This window comes from Trachemys scripta, chromosome 1 (genome assembly GCF_013100865.1).
Source record: "Trachemys scripta elegans isolate TJP31775 chromosome 1, CAS_Tse_1.0, whole genome shotgun sequence".
In the NCBI taxonomy this organism is placed as follows: domain Eukaryota; kingdom Metazoa; phylum Chordata; order Testudines; family Emydidae; genus Trachemys; species Trachemys scripta.
Genome location: NC_048298.1, coordinates 287800611 through 287823157, shown reverse-complemented (window position 1 = coordinate 287823157; position 22547 = coordinate 287800611). Strand labels below are relative to the sequence as shown.

At 40.2% G+C, this 22547-nt stretch overlaps 1 protein-coding gene across 1 annotated transcript in view; it reads right to left on the bottom strand.

Annotated features, from left to right (window-relative positions):
• LRRC63 (leucine rich repeat containing 63) overlaps positions 1–22547 on the bottom strand; it is a 53903-nt gene that overhangs the window by 27267 nt on the left and 4089 nt on the right. The window contains exons 2-6 of the mRNA XM_034758480.1: positions 20656–20802; positions 14120–14929; positions 9441–9578; positions 8443–8603; positions 5680–5778 (exon numbers count right to left, since the gene is read on the bottom strand). Coding sequence (XP_034614371.1) covers positions 5680–5778; positions 8443–8603; positions 9441–9578; positions 14120–14929; positions 20656–20743 — 1296 coding nt within the window. The 5' untranslated portion in view covers positions 20744–20802. The remainder of the gene's footprint in view (positions 1–5679; positions 5779–8442; positions 8604–9440; positions 9579–14119; positions 14930–20655; positions 20803–22547) is intronic.

Genomic DNA, 22547 nt, shown 5'->3' with positions numbered 1-22547 from the left:
GAAGCAGGAAGCTGCCGGGGAGAGGGGATCTGCCCGCCAGCTGCGGAGTGCTCGGCCGCCGAGCCCTGAGCCGCTGCAGAAGGCGGCCGCGGCGGCGATATTGGGGCCGTGCTGAGCGTGGGGCGCGATGGCTGAGGAGCCCGGCCCCTTTGCTCCTCTGGCCGCGCCTGCTGCCCCCCCCCCCAAGGGCTCCTGCGGAGCCCGACCATGCTGCCCCCCTACTTGCCTGCAGGACCCCAGCGGCGGCCCGGCAGGCGCCGCTTGTGAAAAATGTACTGAGGGGAAACGGCTTCCCCTGATCCCCCCTAGCTACGCTACTGTTTGTGTCACGGATGTGACTTTTGCTGTCCCTATGAAAATCAGCCCAAATTTGGCCAAGTTATAAGCCTTTGAAAAATTACAGTTCACATATGATCAGTAGAGACTTCTTTAGATTTTAGCAGCTAATTTCCCTAAAGATTCTGTCTGCACTAAGTATGATGGCAGCTATGGGCTGCTGCAGCCAATACCATATCTGGGTCCAAGCACATTAATTGAGAGATTGAGAACACGGGTGAGCTAATGACCCCCCCGCCCCGCTTGGCCAATGCAGCATGGAGGAGTCAGAGAATGGGAGTCAGGAGGGAGTTCGGGGACTGGCTGGGTACAGAATCTGGGACAGGTTGGAAGGAGACTAGGAGACAGGAGGGGACAATGGGAATGGGGAACCAGTATCATAGAATAGAATCATAGAATATTAGGGTTGGAAGAGACCTCAGGAGGTCATCTAGTCCAACCCCCTGCTCAAAGCAGGACCAATTCCCAACTAAATCATCCCAGCTAGGGCTTTGTCAAGCCTGACCTTAAAAATCTCCAAGGAAGGAGACTCCACCGCCTCCCTAGGTAATGCATTCCAGTGCTTCACCACCCTCCTAGTGAAATAGTGTTTCCTAATATCCAACCTAGACCTCCCCCACTGCAACTTGAGACCATTGCTCCTTGTTCTGTCATCTGCCACCACTGAGAACAGCCAAGCTCCATCCTCTTTGGAACCCCCTTTCAGGTAGTTGAAGGCTGCTATCAAATCCCCCCTCATTCTTCTCTTCTGGAGACTAAACAATCCCAGTTCCCTCAGCCTCTCCTCATAAGTCATGTCCTCCAGACCCCTAATCATTTTTGTTGCCCTCCGCTGGACTCTTTCCAATTTTTCCACATCCTTCTTGTAGTGTGGGGTCCAAAACTGGACACAGTACTCCAGATGAGGCCTCATCAATGTCGAATAGAGGGGAATGATCACGTCCCTCGATCTGCTGGCAATGCCCCTACTTATATAGCCCAAAATGCTAGCCTTCTTGGCAACAAGGGCACACTGTTGACTCATATCCAGCTTCTCATCCACTGTAACCCCTAGGACTTTTTCTGCAGAACTGCTGCCTAGCCATTCAGTCCCTAGTCTGTAACAGTGAATAGGATTCTTCCGTCCTAAGTGCAGGACTCTGCACTTGTCCTTGTTGAACCTCATCAGGTTTCTTTTGGCCCAATCCTCTAATTTGACTAGGTCCCTCTGTCTCCTATCCCTACCCTCCAGCGTATCTACCACTCCTCCCAGTTTAGTGTCATCTGCAAACTTGCTGAGAGTGCAGTTCACGCCATCCTCCAGATCATTAATGAAGATATTGAACAAAACCGTCCCCAGGACCGACCCTTGGGGCACTCCGCTTGAAACTGGCTGCCAACTAGACATTGAGTCATTGATCACTATCTGTTGAGCCCGATGATCTAGCCAGCTTTCTATCCACCTTATTGTCCATTCAGCCAGCCATACTTTTTTAACTTGCTGGCAAGAATACTGTGGGAGACCGTATCAAAAGCTTTGCTAAAGTCAAGATATATCACATCCACTGCTTTCCCCATATCCACAGAGCCAGTTATCTCATCATAGAGGGCAATCAGGTTGGTCAGGCATGACTTGCCCTTGGTGAATCCATGTTAACTGTTCCTGATTACCTTCCTCTCCTCCAAGTACTTCAAAATGGATTCCTTGAGGACCTGCTCCATGATTTTGCCGGGGACTGAAGTGAACCTGACTGGTCTGAAGTTCCCCGGGTTCTCTTTTTTCCCTTTTTAAAATATAGGCACTATATTTGCCTTTTTCCAATCATCCGGGACCTCCCCCGATTGCCACGAATTTTCAAAGATAATGGCCAAAGGCTCTGCAATCACATCAGCCAACTCCCTCAGCACCTTTGGATACATTAGATCTCGACCCATGGACTTGTGCATGTCCAGCTTTTCTAAATAGTCCTTAACCTGTTCTTTCACCACTAAGGGCTGCTCACCTACTCTCCATGCTGTGTTGCCCAGTGCAGCAGTCTGGGAGCTGCCCTTGCCTGTGAAGACTGAGGGGGGGAAAGCATTGAGTATTTCAGCTTTTCCCACATCGTCTGTCACTATGTTGCCTCCCCCATTCAGTAAGCGTCCCAAACTATTTCTGACCTTCTTCTTGTTGCTAACATATCTGTAGAAACCCTTCTTGTTACCCTTCACATCCCTTGCTAGCTGCAACTCCAATTGTGCCTTGGCCTTCCTGATTACACACCTGCATGCTCTAGCAATATTTTTATACTTCTCCCTAGTCATCTGTTCAAATTTCCACTTCTTGTAAAGCTTCCTTTTTGAGTTTAAGCTCAGTAGGTGGGAGATGGGAGAGACAGAGATTGCATGAGGAGCTGTGGGGAATGCGGGACTGACTAGGTAAGGAGACTAAGATAAGAACCTGCTGTGTGTGTGTTTGGGGGGGGTTAGTATGTTATCATCTATCAGTTACTCTGTTAGTTCAAATGGCAGAGGTCTTTGTGATGGATCCAAAGATTCCAACCCTGCTGATGACCCATGTGGGCCTCAGTACAATGTTTTTCAGTTTGCTTTTTCAAAAACCTAGGCAATTACACAAAAACTATGTTAAGCAAACATTATTAGGCTTGCAAAGTCAAACACTCAACATTTGGAAATGCCAAAATTAAGGTTGCCAGGACAACCTTAATTTGGTCTTTATATGTATGTATTATGATACAGTCTAATTACAGGTTGTGTAATACAGGAGGCTGTTGTCTGCAGGCACCCTGCTTCATTTATTGCAGTTGGAAGGTGTATGGTGAATGAGACAGGGGATTGTAGGAAGAGGAATGATTGTCTCATAGAATCATAGCAGTGTAGAATGGGAAGGGACCTCGAGAGGTCATCCAATCCAATCCCCTGCACTCAGGGAAGGACTACGTAATAACTAGACCATTCCTGACAGGTGTTTGTACAACCTGTTCTTAAAACCTCCAATGATGGAGATTCCACAACCTCCCTAAGCAATTTGTTCAGTGCTTAATTACCCTGACAGTTAGAAAGCTTTTCCTAATGTCCAAACTAAATCTCCCTTTCTGCAATTTAAGCCTATCCTGAGAGGTTAACAAGAACAATTTTTCTCCCTCCTCCTTATTACTATATTTTATGTACTTGAAAATGGTTATTATGCCCCCACTCAGTCTCCTTTTCTCCAGACTAAACAAACCCCATTTTTTCAATCTTTCTCATAGGTCATATTTTTTAGAACTTTAATCATTATTGTTGCTCTTCTCTGGACTTTCTCCAATTTGTCCACATCTTTCCCGAAACATGGCACCCAGAACTGGACACAATACTCCAGCTGAGGCCTTATCAGCACAGAGTAAAGTGGAAGTGGTTAAAGAAACTGAATGCTGCCCTGGAGAATTTGATTCTACTCCTACCTCTGCCATAGAGTTCCCATGTGATACTGGGCAAATCACTTAAACCAAACTTTTAACAGGTGGTCACTAATTGTGTGTTCCTCATTTTATGGGTGCCCAGAGTGAGACCCTGGGGCTTTATGTGCAGAAGTGCTGAGCACTCACAGCTGCAACTGAAGTCAATGGAAGCTGTGCTTTGAACATACATAGGGCCCTACCAAATTCATGGCCATGAAAAACGCATCACAGAGCATGAAATCTGGACTCCCCTCCTCCCCCGGTGAAATCTGGTCTTTTGTGTGCTTTTACCCTACACTATACTGATTTCACTGGGGGTGGGTGGGTGGGAGGGAGACCAGCGTTTAACAAACTGGGGGTCCTTTCCCAAAAGGGAGTTATAGGGGGGGGGGGTCACGGTATTACCACCCTTACTTTTGTGCTGACTTCAGAGCTTGGTGACCAGAGAGTGGCGGCTGTTGGCCAGGCGCCCATTTCTGAAGCTAGCTTCCCGCCAGAGACAGCACAGAAGTAAGGGTGGCAAAACCATACCATGCCACCCTTACTTCTGCGCTGCTACTTTCAGAGCTGGGCAGCTGGAGAGTGGCGACTGCTGACTGAGGGCCCAGCTGTGCAGGCAGCAGCGCAGAAGTAAAGGTGGCAATACCATACCATGCCATCCTTACTTCTATGTTGCTGCTGGAGGCGGCTCTGCCTTCAGAGATGGGGTCCCAACCAGCATCCACCGCTCTCCAGCTGCCCAGCTCTGAAGGCAGCACCACCGCCAGCAGCAGCGCAGAAGTAAGAGTAGCAGTACCGCCACCCCTCCTACAATAACCTTGTGTCCTCCCCACAACTCCTTCTTGGGTCGGAATCCCTACAATAACAACACCATGACATTTCTGATTTAAATAGCTGAAATCATGAAATTTACGATTTTTAAAATCCTATGACCATGAAATTAACCAAAATGGACCATGAATTTGGTAGGGCCATAAACATACATATACTGTGCTATATAATGGTAAATACTCTGAAAAATCAGGTTCCAGGATCACAAACTGGGCTCCCAAAATTAGTGGATAGTTTTGACTTTAATCTCTTTGTGCCTCAGCTCTCCATCTGCAGAAGAGGGATAATAAATACCCACTCATCTCACAGAAGTGTGGTGAAAAATCAAGTCACCAATGCTTGTGAGACACTCACATGCTATAGTTCTGAGCGTTATACAAAGCCCCTGAGAAATTTAATACTTCTGACTTCAGAGTAGGATTTGAATAATGTGCAGTAAGTAAAGCCTACAGCCACACACTGAACAATGAGGAGAAAAAAATATTGACTAGCTGCTTATTAGTTGAGTACTGTCCATCCTGTGCACTGAACGAGGCATGGATTCTGTGGAAAAAGTAGTATGTGATCATGTAATTGAGGACTGGATCATAGCATATGCACAAGGGAGTTGAATAAAGATTGCACAGGCAACTTTAATTCTGGAATTTCCTAACTTTTGAGTTCTTGACTTTGCAACTGGATTAAGGTTCTTTCAGAGTATTTTTTGTGTGTAATCTTAGTATCAACCCATAGATTGGTGCCCTATAAATGAGGATAAGTTTAAAACAGGAATAACTTCCCATTGAAGTCAACTGAGTGACACTAGCATAAAGCAAGATCGGAATGAGATCTTCAGACACAGATGCAGAGATATTTCTAAATCTTGTTGGAATCTTTCCAGGCTCACATTGATTCTTACTATCCCATAAATAACCAGAAAAGTAAAGGAATGATGTTTTTCCAATATCTGAGCTATGCAATTTGCATCTCTTATTAAATCATTGTTGTTTGGAAGTTACATTTTTTTATGTTTAGTTTAATATTAAACTGTAAAAATTCAGGCTGTCTTACAGTTTTACTCTTAATAACAATAAGGAAAATAACTGGTACATACCTCCCTGGGAAAGAAGTGTAAGTCATTGAATGACAGGTTAAGATACACCAAAGTGTCGACTAAAGGTGTAAGGTCTGGAAGAAGAGTCAGGAAATAGGCCTAGAAGACATAAGCAGTAGAAAAGATATATTAACTAAATAAAAATCAACTTTTTTTATCAAGAGGAAAAAAAACGAGCTAAGAACAGGCTCCACCAGGACTTAATTTAAAAGATTTATCATTAAAAAAATAGACAAATCAGCAACATGACTCCATTGATAGATACATAGAATCATAGAAGTGTAGGACTGGAAGGGACTTTAGGTTATCTAGTCCAATTTCCTGTACTCAAGGCAGGACTAGACTATTCCTGACAGGTGTTTGTCTAACCTGTTCTTAAAAACCTTCAATAATGGAGATTCCACAACCTCCCTAGGCAATTTATTCCAGTGTTTAACTATCCTGACAGTTAGGAAGTTTTTCCTAATGTCCAACCTAAACCTCCCTTACTGCAATTTAAGCCCATTGCTTCTTGTCCTATCCTGAGAGGTTAACAAGAACAATTTTTCTACCTCCTCCTTCTAATAACCTTTTATGTACTTGAAAACCGTTATCATGTCCCCTCTCAGCCTTCTCTTCTCCGGACTAAACAAACCCCATTTTTTTCAATCTTTCTTCAAAGATCATTTTTCTAGAACTTTACTCATTTTTGTTGCTCTCCTCTGCACTTCCTCTAATTTGTCCACATCTCTCCTGAAATGTGGTGCCCAGAACTGGACACAATACTCCAGCTGATGCCTTATCAGCATGTCTTGCTTACAATATTCCTGCTAATATATCCCAGAATTATGTTTGCTTTTTTGCAACAGTTTTACACTGTTGACTCATATTTAGCTTGTGACTCTAAACCCCAGATCCCTTTCCACAGTTCTCCTTTCAATGCAGTCATTTCCCATTTTGTGTGTGTACAATTAATTGTTCCTTCGTAAGTGGAGTACTTTGCATTTGTCCTCATTGAATTTCACCCTATTTACTTCAGGCCATTTCTCCAGTTTGTCCAGATCATTTTGAATTTTAATCCTATCTTCCAATGCACTTGCAACCAACCCCTCCCAGTTTGGTATCGTCTTCAAACTTTATAAGTATACTCTTTATGACACTTTCTAAATCACTGATGAAGATGCTGAACAGAGCCAGACCCAGTACCAATCCCTGTGAGTCCCCACTTGATATGTCCTTCCAGCTTGACTCTGATCCACTAATAACTACTCTCTGGGAATGGTTTTCCAACCAGTTATGCACCTACCTTATAACAGCTCCGTCTAGGTTGTATTTCCCTAGTTTGTTTATAAAAAGGTCCTATGAGACAGTATCAAATCATTATGCAAGGAGCATCAAAAGATTTGCCTAGCTGAGGGCCACATTGGCAACTCAAAACTCTGTCTGCCTTGCCTCTCAGCTCCCATTTCATTGATCTCCCCTTCCCTCTTGCATCAAATTTAAGCTACTTGTTCCCACTTTCTATGCTCTGCATGGCCTAGTTCCTACTTTTATCTCTTATTATGCCCTCTTTGAACAAAATATACTGGGCTCTTTCCTGTGATCTTCCTAAGGTGCATGGAATGAGTACTCTGGGGCTGTCTAGCTAAATAGGTTCTGGGATGTACACATGATGTTTGCAACTCAGAGCTCCAGAGTTCTAGAAAGTGAAGCTTCTTCTTTTCATTTTTTAAAAGCCCTTTCTTTCAAAGCTAGGGAACCCCATACAAAAATCTATGGTAAAAAAATATGAATTAATGATTTTGACTCAAATCAGGAAATTAAGTTACGGTTGCATGCACAATCTTTGTCTACACCCTTGGTATAAATAGTTTGATACAGTATTTAATTACATCATATATTATAATCTCAATACATTAACATACTTTTCTCTACAACCTTACATCTATTTATGTGCAGTAACTATTTCCTTGTAAGCTAGAATTCATGAGTCATTTCTATGAAAGTTACATAGTAAACCACACCTACTAGCAGATACTACAGATTGAATACAAACTGGGAGCAATAATAAATAGTTGAATAAATATTAAGCATTATTATACTGACAGATCAATTGTCAATGCTTTGACTCAACAGATCCATACATTACATGAAAACAGAAATAATTAAAAACAGCAAGTACATAACAGGGCCGAATTGATGCCAGCCAAGGTTCTAGAAACTTTAGACTGTGATGTCTCTGGTCTTTTAGAAAGAGGGTTGGGCACCTTTTCCCACCTTCAGGATCTTGCCATTCCTACTTGCATGGTGCTGAAGCAATCTGATGGCACTACAGGAGGAGAAGAAGCAGCAGTGTGTTCAAACCCAGTCCACTACTGCAGGAGGTGCTGGGAGCCGCAGATGTCACATAAATCATGAGGTGCATCGGAAAAATGAGGAGACACACACAACATATCGGAAGAAGAGTGAGGGTAAAAAAGGGAAGGAAATAGATAATACAGAGGGAGACCAAGGTGAGGCAAGAGAATTAAAAAGGCGCATCTAGAACAACCAATCTTAAGACTACTCTAAAATTACTAAACAAATCTTAAATGATTTTAGCCATTTTTAATTTTTAAAAAGTGGCCATATACTGAGAATTTTAATACCAGGTTCTAGGTGGATTAAGTTAAGAAAGCCAAGTTATGAATCCCAGGGAAACTGTGTTTCTAATTAAAGCAGCAGTTGACCATTAAGGATAGCAATATGGAGAGTGGGTGCAGTTGTAATTTTTAAAAGGTATACCTTAAGATTAAGTTCAGTTCTGCTATGCATTATGCAATATAAAACTGCCATTCTGGCCCTGGCCATCAGTTGTTCTTGTTCATCCTGCTCACTTAACAAATTCTGGTACCCGAATCCCTGGATACCCTTTATAGTATCATCATCAAGGGTATGATCAGGTTCTGCAAGTAAAAAACATATGTAGTCAAATACGGAAATAAACATCGAGATTAGGAAATAAAGAACTAAAGCTTCATTATGTAGATCCCAAATTTATAGCCAAATCCTTCCATGCACTGTTAGGTCTTACTCAGGCAAAATTCCCTGATACAAATCAGCATCTTAGCAATGCCTGGGTAAAGACTCCAGAATTTGACCCTTTAAAAGCATTCAAATTTATTCAACTTTTTTTTTTGGAAGGGTGAGCAGCAGAATGGGTTTCAGCTATTGATAAAAGGGCCTGAGCAGTGACTTTGGATTTGGAGCAGAACTTTCCTAAAGTTTGGGAGCATTTTGTTCAGGTCCATCTGTAGCTTCAACCCACAACAGATAACAGATGTTAAAGAGATTGAAGATTTTGATTCTGTTTAGATAAACCATTAAAGTCTACATTTTCAGAAGTGGCAATTGATTCTGAGGGTTTTAATTCTGGGAAGCTCAAACCATGGCACAAGCTTGGGATGAATTTCAGGTTTGGTTACAAAAGCTTTCTACCACTCTTACTGTTAACAGCCCAAATGGATTCCTCACTCACTAGTTTAAGACCTTACAATCCAAAAGCCCAACAGAGTGAAAAGCTTTGTCTCTGAATTTCCTTCCTGTCTTGGTTTTATTGTAATTGTACATTTCTATTATTTATTATTATAACGTCCATTTCATTCTCCCCTTAAAAATGGCATGCAGTATTGGGAGTTGATAGTAGGACTGCTCTTCATCTTTTATATTGCCATTACAAAACTGCCACTACAGTGCTGTACATAGTTTATTTCATACACGCAATGTATATATCTTGCCCCTACCTGAATAAGACACTTTTTTGCTCTGTCCATGAGGGTACAGCTTTATATTGTCCATAAAAGATCCTTTTCCTTCATCACCTTCTTCTAAAATCTGTTCCAATGAGTTAGATTTTCTAATTTTCTCCTCCAAAGCCATTTCTGAAAAAAGTTGGGAGTGGTGGTAGAAGGGGTATGTGAGAAATGTATTAACTTAGTCAGACTACCCCATTTCTCATTTACAGAAAGCACCATTTACACAGCTCTGGCAGCATAAACAGACCAGCAAGTCAGTGTTTGCTTTTAAGGCCCCTTTACATTACCAGAGCAGCATAAAGGGACATAGGCCTGGTCCACACTAACCCCCCACTTCGAACTAAGATACGCAACTTCAGCTACGTGAATAACGTAGCTGAAGTCGAAGTATCTTAGTTCGAACTTACCGCGGGTCCACATGCGGCAGGCAGGCTCCCCCGTTGACTCCGCGTACTCCTCTCACGGAGCAGGAGTACCGGTGTCGACGGCGAGCACTTCCGGGATCGATCCCAGAAGATCGACTGCTTACAGCCAGATCCGGAGGTAAGTATAGACCTACCCATAGTGTAAATGACCACCAGGGAATGGAATTTCTTATCATAGAGAAGCTGGCATGTGTCATAGGACAGCTATCTGCAATTCCTGATGCACTATTTCACTAGTATTCCTAGCAGTCATTTAAAAAAAACCCATACCTATATTCCCACTAAAATGCACTGTAGGCTTATCTTAGAGTTAAGATTGATGCACTGTTTTTCCAGCCAATGCAAACCATAAGAAGAAAGGAAATATGCATCTATGTCATCAACAGCCCATCTGCACTCCACTCATCAGTTCCCTTTCTCAACCTCAGCTCCCTCCCTTCCACCAATCACAATTCACTTATCTCCACCCATTTTGAACAACCAATGTGCAGCCTCAACACCACAACCACATTAATGGTTGTGTTCATATGATTAAATATAGAGTTGGTGTGGTTTCATGTTCCATTTTACATAATTCTATACATAGTTTTGTACTGGGGTGTGTAAAAGAGATAGAGGGTAAGATTGCAAATGGTGGCTGCAAACTATGTTTTTATGTAACATTCAGGAAATGTTATATAAATGGGTGATTTATCTGGTTGGTGATGGGCCCAAATTTGGAAGCAATTTTAATGTAAAAGTAACAGAATTGAAATATGCACGTGTGTCGGCTGGTGTGTTGTATTTACAGTGGGAGTTGAGTGCCTATTTGTTGATGAGGGTGGAGATATATATTAATAGTTCTGAACTACAGATTGTGCAATCAATTTAACGACAAAATGCCATAACTATCTGGTTACAGTGTGTATTCATTTTAACGTTCCATGCAACCCTTGAAATAAGTGTCTCTCTAAGAAATATTTTAAGAAAATAATGGGTGAATACTGCCTACTCAACTTTTTTCTACTCATCACCCTTCTCCAGAAAAAATACATTAAAAATTTTTACAATATTTCAGATCATAAAAGGCCAAACCTGTAAATTAGCACAGAGAAATAACAGAACTGGACTGTCTGACCAGTCCTAGAATCAGGTCAGATTCTTACATTTTCATTAGCAAACAAAAATTACATTTAGTGACAGTTAAGGCTTGCTTACTTCCCCTTTATGAATCACTACTAATTTAGCTACAGGAATAATTGCTCACCCCTTTCTAGAGGCATCAGAGGAGACTAGACACACTTTCACAGTGAGTTACCCGCCTATTTAGTAGTTAATATAAAATTGGTGAGTGGGAATCACCAGTTGATTCTATCCCTGGCTCTGGAAGAGGAGTGCAGTTTACAGTGGTGAAAGATAGGCTAACCAAAACTAGGTTAGTTGCTCTAAAAGGTCATGGCACAGTGGCGAAACTTGGGATTGTGTATGCCATAAACTTGGCTTTTAGGCCACCAGTGATTTCACAGTAAGCCCTATCTCTTGGCATGTTATTTATCGTTGAATTAAAATTCAGTGGGTTTGCTTTGGCACACATTTTCTGTTACAGCTGAAGAGGTATAAAATATAGATGAACAATACCGATATATAACTGATATTCTAGGAATCAGCATGTGAGGATTAACAATCTGGACAAAAGATAGGTCCCAGAGAGTTGCAGAGTTTTTGCAAAAGGGATGCAAAGAAGAGTGAGGCAATCCAGGGAGGCAGTGGAAAAAGGAATCATAAGAAAGGGTAATTTTATTATTATTCTCTATCAATTCATTTTTCATCACACCATCATGAAAAATTCAAACAATGCTCAAAGTTTATATTCTATGTTTTGGTTTTTGCCTATTCAATGACATATTTTCTCTCTCTCTCTCTATATATATATATAGAAAAGGTTAAAAGTTATGCTGTAACACAATCTTAACTGTAGCACAGGCCCTGCTGCACCATAATTTTATCAAACATGATTTACTTAGAGGTAGAAAATTGGAAGAAATATGGTTCTCTAGTGCCGGTCTCTCCTGGGAGCAAAGGAAGTTGATTGTGGGAGATACACTCATCTTCTCCTAATCAAAGATCTCTGCGTAGTGCTTTAGACTTGGAGGAAAGCCATAGCAACCCAAGATCCCTGGTAACATGGGGCCTGATCCTGCAAACCATTACTCTCCCATGTGTAGTCAATGGGGCCATCTACATGAATAAAGACTACTTGCATGGCAACAAGCCTTTGCAGGAATGACCCCATATTGTTGCCTTGATTTGTCAACCCATTCAACTCTGTGCACATAAGCAAAAACCACTATGGTTAGAAAGCCCAATCCATTCATTATCCAGAAATACCATCAGAGTCCTACTGAAGCCAGTGGGCCCAATTCACTGTTGTCCTGCACCTTATGTAGTCATTTAGACCTAGATTCTTAAAGGTATTCAGATGCTGCTGTACTCAGGAGCCTAAACCTTATTTTCACTTAAGAGCCCAAATCCTACTTACTGGCAATGGGATTTAGGCTCTTCAGTGCCTAAATCACTTCTGAAAATAAGATTAAGGCTCCTATATCAATTAGGCAATGCAACACTGAACTCAGCAACACCTAAATACCTTTAAAAATCTGGGCCTTACACTAGTATAAATGATGGCAAAATGATAGTAAATCAGAATATTAGCATTTTACACTCATTTAAATGACTACACAAGATGCGGAGCTACAATGAACTGGGCCTACCTTCATGCCTCCAGCTTCCACCCCGGTCACACCACACGATCCATCGTCTACAGCCAAGCACTGAGGTACAATCGCATCTGCTCCAACCCCTCAGACAGAGACCAACACCTACAAGATCTTCACCAAGCATTCTCAAAACTACGATACCCACACAAGGAAATAAAGAAACAAATCAACAGAGCCAGACGTGTACCCAGAAGCCTCCTGCTACAAGACAGGCCCAGAAGAGAAACCAACAGAACTCCACTGGCCATCACCTACAGTCCTCAGCTTAAACCTCTCCAACGCATCATCAGTGATCTACAACCCATCCTGGACAATGATCCCTCACTTTCACAGACCTTGGGAGGCAGGCCAGTCCTCGCCCACAGACAACCTACCAACCTTAAGCATATCCTCACCAGCAACCACGCACCGCACCTTAACAACTCTAACTCAGGAACCAACCCATGCAACAAACCTCGATGCCAACTCTGCCCACATATCTACACCAGCAACACCATCACTGGACCTAACCAGATCAGCTACAACATCACCGGCTCATTCACCTGCACGTCCACTAATGTTATATATGCCATCATATGCCAGCAATGCCCCTCTGCTATGTACAGTGGCCAAACTGGACAGTCACTACGCAAGAGGATAAATGGACACAAGTCAGATATCAGGAATGGCAATATACAAAAACCTGTAGGAGAACACTTCAGCCTCCCTGGCCACACAATAGCAGATGTAAAGGTTGCCATCTTACAGCAAAAAAACTTCAGGACCAGACTCCAAAGAGAAACTGCTGAGCTCCAGTTCATTTGCAAATTTGACACCATCAGATCAGGATTAAACAAAGACTGTGAATGGCTATCCAACTACAGAAACAGTTTCTCCTCCCTTGGTGTTCACACCTCAACTGCTAGCAGAGCACCTCACCCTCCCTGATTGAACTAACCTCGTTATCTCCACACTGATATATACCTGCCTCTAGAGATTTCCATTACTTGCATCTGAAGAAGTGAGGTTCTTACCCACAAAAGCTTATGCTCCCAATACTTCTGTTAGTCTCAAAGGTGCCACAGGACCCTCTGTTGCTTTTTACAGATTCAGACTAACACGGCTACCCCTCTGATACTGGGCCTAGAAGGACTCTGTGCAGGTGTTAGGACCATCTTTCATGGATCCCATTGCAGGATTAGGGGCCAGTTTTCAAAGTCTCAAGCAATGGGGCTTTAAACACTTTCCTTATATTATTAAGTATTTTAAGATATTCTTAGTATAAATTGTTACCTGTTGTTAACGTTTTTAAAAATAAAGTTAGTTTAGTTATTACTAACTACAATTTTGCACTTTCTAGTTCTTAAATGATGATGTAAAATTCTCACAAACAGACAAATGGCAAAGTTTTTTTCCTGTAAAGGAGGCCTATTTTGGAAATACTTTCAGTAAAAATCATGCACAGACAAAAGTGAATTAGAATACTTGACAATGTAAAATACAGTACCAATGATACTCTGTCTCTCAGGCTTTCTTCGTGAAATTACTGGGAACTCCTCATTATTGGACAATACCATTGTGTTAACTTCAGTCTGTATGCTCTTTCTCACTTTATTGGTCAACTGGGCACTGAGTTTTTGATAGTTACAGCGAGAAACAACTGGCTTTCTAAAGGCTGACATCACAGGTGATGGGTGAGAAGAGGACACTGCAGCTAAGCTCCCAAAGGTAAACTCTGGTAAAGTAAAATAAGCAGGCTCATCCTTCGGTAAACCAAGAAGCTGCATGCGAAAGGATTTACGACGTTTGTGTAATGGGAAGTTGGAGGGACCACTGGGAGTTGGAGCTATAATAATATCTTTTTTAAGAATTTGATCAGGAAAAAGATTTTGGACTTTGAGTTGGACTGATGTTCGACTGCTTGAATAATAGCCAGAAAGAGTAATTCTATCCTTGTCAGTTGTGCTTGCAGCAGCAGCAATGTCTGGTAAAGACCAACAAACAGAGTCACTCTCCTTGGGGGGAGCCAGAACCTCCATGTCAGAGGATCTACCATCTTTCTGCGATGGGCAGCCAGCAGGTGTACAAAAATAAGGAGCAGTAAGAGTCAACACCTTTTTTAGATTTTGATCAAGAAGGACGTGTGTATCTTTGGGATGGACTTGTGTTTGACCACTAGAATTTTGGTCAAGAAGGAGATGTGCATCTTTGGGCTGGACTTGTGTTTGACCACTGAAATAACTACTGGAAAAAATATTACTGTCTTTCTCATTTGTGCTTCTTATCACTCCAGGTCGGTCTTTTCCAGGAATCCTGTCTGGAGAACACAACAGAAAGAAAAGTGAGGATACATTTATAACTAGGCATACATTTCACACCTTTTCCAAGAAAATATTGTGATTGACTCAAACTGGATGCTTCAAAGAGAATTTCCCCTATACTGAATACACAAATAATAATTTAAAAAAATCAACCCTACTGCATCACAAAATGTTTTACTTTGTACATTTATTTGACAAGTATAATTTAATTTTAAACAAAGTAAACAACACCGAATGATCTGTAATAATTTTGTAAACACGTGAGTAAGTGTTAGACATCTATATTTAGAATGCTTACAATGAGCCACACAGATTAGTGAAAAACTAATTACTGAGGTTCTACTGCACATAAAACTTGATTACTGTGATAGTTCTGAGAGTGCTGAATCAAAGATCAGGGTCTCACTGTGTGAGGCACTGGATACACATAACAAAAAGGCAGTCCTTGCTGCAAGAAGCTTGCAGGGGCTCTCTCTGGGGCAGTGTTCCTCCACAGAACCCTACCATGGGGCTGTGACTGAAAGCCACAATTTAATCCTTTATGAACTGCGTTGCTCCAAAGAACAATATATACCACCTTGAACAAGAAGAAGCAAATTAAATTAATGTCCACTGGTTAAATTACCAAATGGCTGATTTGTTAATTTACCAACAAATAATTTCAAACTATTAGCCAGTCATAAACTGACTTATTTAGGTTCTAATAATGGTCACTTGGACTAACATCCATCCCATTATGAAGGACCCACATAAGGCTCTCTATCCCATCTAGGCCCCATGATAGCCATGCTTGTGGGGAGTGGAGGCTCAGGCAGAAGCAACCATTCAGGGGGCTTCCACATCCCCTAAACTCCATGATGTGGGCTCTGTGCCGGCTTCAACTAGGATGATGCAAATGAGACCAGCATGATAAGCCTGTGAGAAGACACTTAAATGGTGAATATAGGGTCCAGTGCCAAAAAATTCCACAGAAGGGCTGCAAAGGAGCTGCAGCCTTTTTTCCAGGCCACCAGCTAGAAGAGCAGTCACATAGGATTCCCTGTGTATTGTCTGGATTAGTGCCCCACCTTCCTGGGAATAGGTTCATCTTATTCTTAAGGAGTGAACTGGTCTCATACTTGATGAAACACAGAACCAGTATGTTCCCCAAGGTGACCATATTACCATTACTGAAAAGCTGGATTCTGATCAATGGTCACTCCACTTTATAAACATACATCAAATGTAATGGCTGCATTTTGTAGTGCGTGAAGTGATCCTTGAATGTACTTTATTGTGCAGCACTTTGATTCTTGTCAGGGTACTGTATAAATCTATACGTTCTAAATAGCATTCATCACTAATCATATGTTATAATAGAAAAAAGAAGTTGCAACAGAACATTGTCTCTGGATAAAAGGTTTATCATTTTTAAATAGTTTTAAATCAGTGGAGCAGAGCTCTGGTATTGAGCCAGAAATATTTAGATACATTTTGCATGGTGCCAGACTGGAAATGTGTTGTACAGACATAGATGGAAAATTTCACCAACAACTTTAACTAACCCGCTAATGGACTTAATAATATCAAGAGAACAAGAACTGCAGCTTCTTACTTCACTCACTGAGATTTCCCTTCTTACTTAATTTTTACCATACCATTATAATGTTATGAGTATTCTTTATCAATTAGTGAAATAATAAATGATAACCGGAATTAGTATGATAACAAACACACTACAAGTGACACTATATTAATAAAACAATATAATATTAATGTTAAGAAATTTCAAATTAGTTATGCATATCAAATACTATGAAAAAATTGTTTTCAGAACTTTTTCCTTTAGTTTATTTATTGATTATGTTCAGATTTAATAGTTTTATCTATTTAAGTAGTTTTACATATAGGTCATAGTATCGCAGCAGTTAGAGACAGAAAAGACCTAGTAGGACATCTTTTCCAGGTCCCTGCCAAGGCAGGATTGTTCTTTTACAGTGCTAGTTTATTTTAACATATTGTCCAGTGTAAAGTACTGATCCTATATCAGAATCTGCACAGCAGACTCATGTGGGAGCACAAGTGACTGAAGTCAATGGGACTGTTCAGGAGTAAGAGCCCTTCTGCAAGACTCAGTTGTAGGATCAGGACCTAGTTTTTAAAAAGTCTCAAGCAGTGGAGTTTTCAGCTCTTTCTTTGAACTATTAGTTACATAAAATATTCCTACTATCAATTGTTATTGGCTGTTAACTCTATCTTTAAAGTTAGTATTTAATTATTAGTTACTAGTAGGGCTGTTGATTAATCGCAGTTAACTCACGCGATTAAAATTAGCTGTGATTAAAAAAGATTAATCACATTGTTAAACAACAGAATACCAATTGAAATGTATTAAATATTTTGGATGTTTTTCTACATTTTCAAATATATTGATTTCTATTACAACACAGAATACAAAGTATACAGTTCTCACTTTATCTTATTATTTTTGATTACAAATATTTGCACTGTAAAAATGATAAAAGAAATAGTATTTTTCAATTCACCTCAGACAACTACTGAAGTGCACTCTCTTTATTGTGAAAGTGTAACTTACACATGGTTTTTTTTGTTACATAACTGTACTCAAAACCAAAACATTGTAAAACTGTAGAGCCTACAAGTCCACTCAGTCCTACTTCTTGTTCAGCCAATTGCTAAGACAAACAAGTTTGTTTACATTTACGGGAGATACTGCTGCCTGCTTCTTATTTACATTGTCACCTGAAAGTGAGAACAGGCAGGCATTCTCATGGCACTTTTGTAGCCAGCGTTGCAAGGTATTTACGTGCCAGATATGCTAAACATTCATATGCCCCTTCATGCTTCCATGCTGATGACGCTTGTTAAAAAAATAATGTGTCAATTAAATTTGTGACTGAACTCCTTGGGGGAGAATTGTATGTCTCCTGTTCTGTTTTACCTGCATTCTGCCATATATTTCATGTTATAGCAGTCTCAGATGATGACCCAGCATATGTTCGTTTTAAGAAAATTTTCACAGCAGATTTGACAAAACGCAAAGAAGGTACCAATGTGAGATTTCTAAATATAGATACAGCACTCGACCCAAGGTTTAAGAATCTGAATTGCATTCCAAAATCTAAGAGGGATGAGGTGTGGAGAATGCTTTCAGATGTCTTAAAAGAACAATACTCTGATGCGGAAACTACAGAACCCGAACCACCAATAAAGAAAATCAACCTTCTGCTGGTGGCATCTGACTCAGATGATGAAAATGAACATGCGTCGGTCCGCTCTGCTTTGGATCGTTATCGAGCATGGAAGCATGTCCTCTGAAATGGTGGTTGAAGCATTGAGGGACATATGAATCTTTAGTGGGCCTGGCACATAAATATCTTGCGATGCTGGCTACAACAGTGCCATGCGAATGCCTGTTCTCACTTTCAGGTGACATTGTAAACATGAGGTGGGCAGCATTATCTCCTGAAAATTGTAACCAAACTTGTTTGTCTGAGCGATTGGCAGAAGTAGGACTGAGTGGACTTGTAGGTTCTAAAGTTTTACATTGTTTTATTTTTGAATAAATTATTTTTTGTACATAAGTCTACATTTGTAAGTTCAACTTTCATGATAAAGAGATTGCACTACGGTATTTGTATTAGATGAGTTGAAATATACAATTTCTTTTGTTTTTTACAGTGCAAATATTTGTAATAAAAAATAAATATAAAGTGAGCACTGTACTCTTTGTATTCTGTGTTGTAACTGAAATCAATATATTTGGAAATGTAAAAAACATCCAAAAATATTTAAATGGTATTCTATTATTGTTTAAAAGTGCAATTAATCATGATTAATTTTTTTAATCGTGCGATTAATCGCAATTAAGTTTTTTAAATCGCTTGACAGCCCTAGTTACTAGCTATTGCTAAATAAATGGTGAAGCGCATTTTTGCATCTTCTAGGTCACATATAGCATGCAAAATGTACAGACATGTCTGAACTGTATTGTATCATCAGTTATATCAGTTTTTAAGCAAAACTCCCCATTGTCTTCAAAGGCAACATGACCCTACATGTATATATGCAAGTGCTTACTTATGCAGCTGTACACCAGGAGGGATGGGACCATCTGCAAATGGCCTTAATCTGAATCACAATTGTACCTCCCTGTATCTTTACGTTTGTTCCTGACTCCATCCTCTCTAATCTCTCTCAGCACCTTCTTTATCTCTTGCTACACCTGTTTCTTTGTCATTTGGTAACTGACCCTCATAGTGACAGGCCTTGGTTGGATCATAACATAAGCCTTCATCATGGTGTTAGGGAAATTAGTTTTAGCCTGGTGTCTGATAATGGATACTTGTGGTCTATTCCTGATCCCAGAGTTTTGCCATTAACTTCAATGTATACAAGAAAGAGCCTTATATATCCTAAATTCTAATTATAAATTTATTTTTAATAACATTGGTTTGTTCTGGGATTAGAGGGGAGACCATGTGAAACCAAGCATTTATTTTGTCACAGATTAAAGATTTTTTAACAAGTTATCTCAGCACTAACTGTAGTTTTGGGTCATTTCAGTTAATGTATGAACTTATGATATGTTGAATGTATGAAACCATCAGCAAGTGTTTTAAGTTAAATCCACAACAGCACTGGAGCAGTTTCCATTCCCTACCCTGATGCTAATGGTGACTATAGGGCCAAACAAGCTTCAGCACAAATTGGAGCAGCCTAGGAACTGCTCTAACTTGCACCCGCATTTAATGCCCCCAAGAGCCCATTACGTAAAGGACAGCTGAAACACAGCATGCTCTGGTCCTGCCTGCTCCAGTTCTTTTAAACCCTCCCCATTGTCTGTGTCATGGGACACCTGAAGCAAGTGGCATAGAGCCAGCTACATTGGCTTTATGCCACCTGGCATGTGGCAACTTCCCAACAAATTGGAATACTCAGAGGCAGCTTTCTGACTGTTCCGCACTGCCTGAGCAGTGAAAAGCAGTTGAAAGAAAAAGGAGTCTGAGCTACTCTCTCTTTAACTTTATCTTAAAATGGCTACCAATTTAAAGCCCTGATTCCGGGAAACACCCATATTCAGGAAGGGCATTTGAGCCCACGCTTAATTTTAAGTGGGTAATTTAAGTCTCACTGAAGTCAATGGGACATAAGAACATGCTTTTAAGTTAAGTACTTTCCTTAATAGAAATGTGCTTAGTACCTTCCTGAATTGAGACCTAAGGTAGGGCCCCGATGCAATCTTTTCTTGTTCTCTTTATGCTGCTGCGCGGGGTGCTAATTAATCAATACTCTATTCTGCAAGTTAAGTAGTTAGTAAACTTTTTGTACAGCTGCATCTTGAAGTCAGTTCAGTGGGACAAGAGACTGTATGGGTCTTCTTCATACTTAATCCCACACTCTCATTCAAAAACCAGGATAGCAATCTCAAATTTTATCAAGTGCTGGCTTTCCTTTGGGTTGTGAACACATGCAACGATCATCTTCCAGTCATATTCACACAGCATTACACCTCCAGCTCCAATCTTTGTTGTCACAGTGCAGTCTCATTGAGGAATTATTCCAGTTTGATTTATTATTTGCTGAATAATGATAGCAACTATATAGTGTTTAAATGAATGCTTAAATAGATTAATACACATTCTTTCAATATTGTCTGCAAAGAATATGTAAATCTTGGAGCTATGCATTGTGAAGACTATCTATTATTAGTACTGCTTACCTTTATAGGTGTTCTCCCTTGGCATAGGCAGTTCAGGTAGCAGCTTTGGAGGCAGAGGCCTACGAAGTAGTTTTGGTGGCTCAAGCATTTTCGGCCTAATAATTATTCTTGCTGGACAACTGAGGAGGATTCAAAAGTTTGAAAATTCTAGATATAAGGCAAACAAAAGAAAAATCATCTCTGGATTTATGTATTGACTTGTAAATGTCTGCCCAGATATAGTCGCTGTTAGAAAACACCAGTATAAATGGATGAAAATGGTACTCTGTTTACTTAGTAACTAATTTGACAATTTGCTAATTATCAGCAGCGTTTTTGGAAACTAAAAGGTGACATTATTAAAAAATAATCTAGCTGTTCTGTTAATTTAGGTTTGGAATACTCATATTAGAGAATGACGTATGATACCGTTGTTATAAAAGTGCTTGGTTCTGTCTCTAAGAAGCAAAGGGTGAAAAAAAGGAAACCTAATTTTCGCTACATGAAACTTTTTGAAAGTTCACAAAAAGCAGCATTTCTAAACATGGATAAACAGATGTATAGTTAATAATAAAAAATCAATTTTAAATTGGTATTTCTTAATGCTATGGGTAACAGTTAATTCTTCTGATTTAGTGAAGCAGCTGGGCATAAGCATATTATACTTGTGTTCCTTGCTTCAAATTGGCTTCTCATCTGCTTCAGCATGTTTTCAAGACCATGGATTTTAATTTATAAAAGTTTAATTTTAATCTGTGTTTTAAGTGCACCGTAAATTGCTATTATAAAATATGTATGTGGTGGTGTACAGTACATGAAAAAAGAGATAGCTTCTGTCCTAAGAAATGTATCTATCTTGTAGATTTTTGGAGATGCAACACATTGGTGAGAATGATTTTATTTTTTTGTTTGTAATTTATAAACTCACTCTTTAGGGCCTAGTGGCAAAAGGTGATTATAAAAGGGACTTTAATGAAGAGAAAGTGGTAGCTTGGTACACTGGCCTGGGGATAGCATTCCATGCATAGGGGTATTCCTGGAAAAAGCCCACACAGATGGGAGTGGGAGAAAGAAAGAAAGAAAGAAAGAAAGAATTGAGACTGGCATCATTCAGAGATTATAAAGTAAGAAGGGACCACTGTGATCATCTAGATCTAGTCTAGTCTGACCTATATAACACAGGCTTCCCTGAATTAATTCCTGCTTGAATTAGAGCACATCTTTTAGAAACACATCCAATCTTGATTTAAAAATTGTCAGTGATGGGGAATCTACAACAACCTTTGGTAAATTCTTCCAGTGATTAATTACAGTTACTGTTCAAAATTTGTGCTTTATTTCCAGACTACACTGTCTAGCTTCAGCTTCCAGCCAGTAGATCTTCTTATACCTTTGTCTGCTAGATCAAAGAACGCACTATCAAATTTTTGGTCCCCGTGAATTACTTATAAACTATGACTAATTCACCTCTTAACCTTCTCTTTGTTAAGATAAATAGATTGAGCTCTTTGAGTCTATCACGATAAGGCAGGTTTTACATCCTTTAATACTCTTTTGGTCCTCCTCTGAACCCTCTCCAATTTATCAACATCCTTCTTGAATTGTTGGCACCAGAACTGGACACAGTATTCCAATAGCAGTCACACCAGTACCAAATACAGAAGTAATATAGCCTCCTTACTCCTACTTAAGATTCCCATTTTACTCCTGAGGGAATTCTGCATCAAAAAATAAAAACAAATGTGCCAAAAAATAAAATAATGCTGCACACAATATTTTTTAAAAACTGCAAAATTCTGCAGATTGTATTTGTCTATAAATGTGGAAGTTCTAGCATGGCAGTGAGGAGCACAGGCCACTGGCTACATGGAGGTGGGAGATCACCCTGTACTCCCCCTACCCCCCAGGACTCA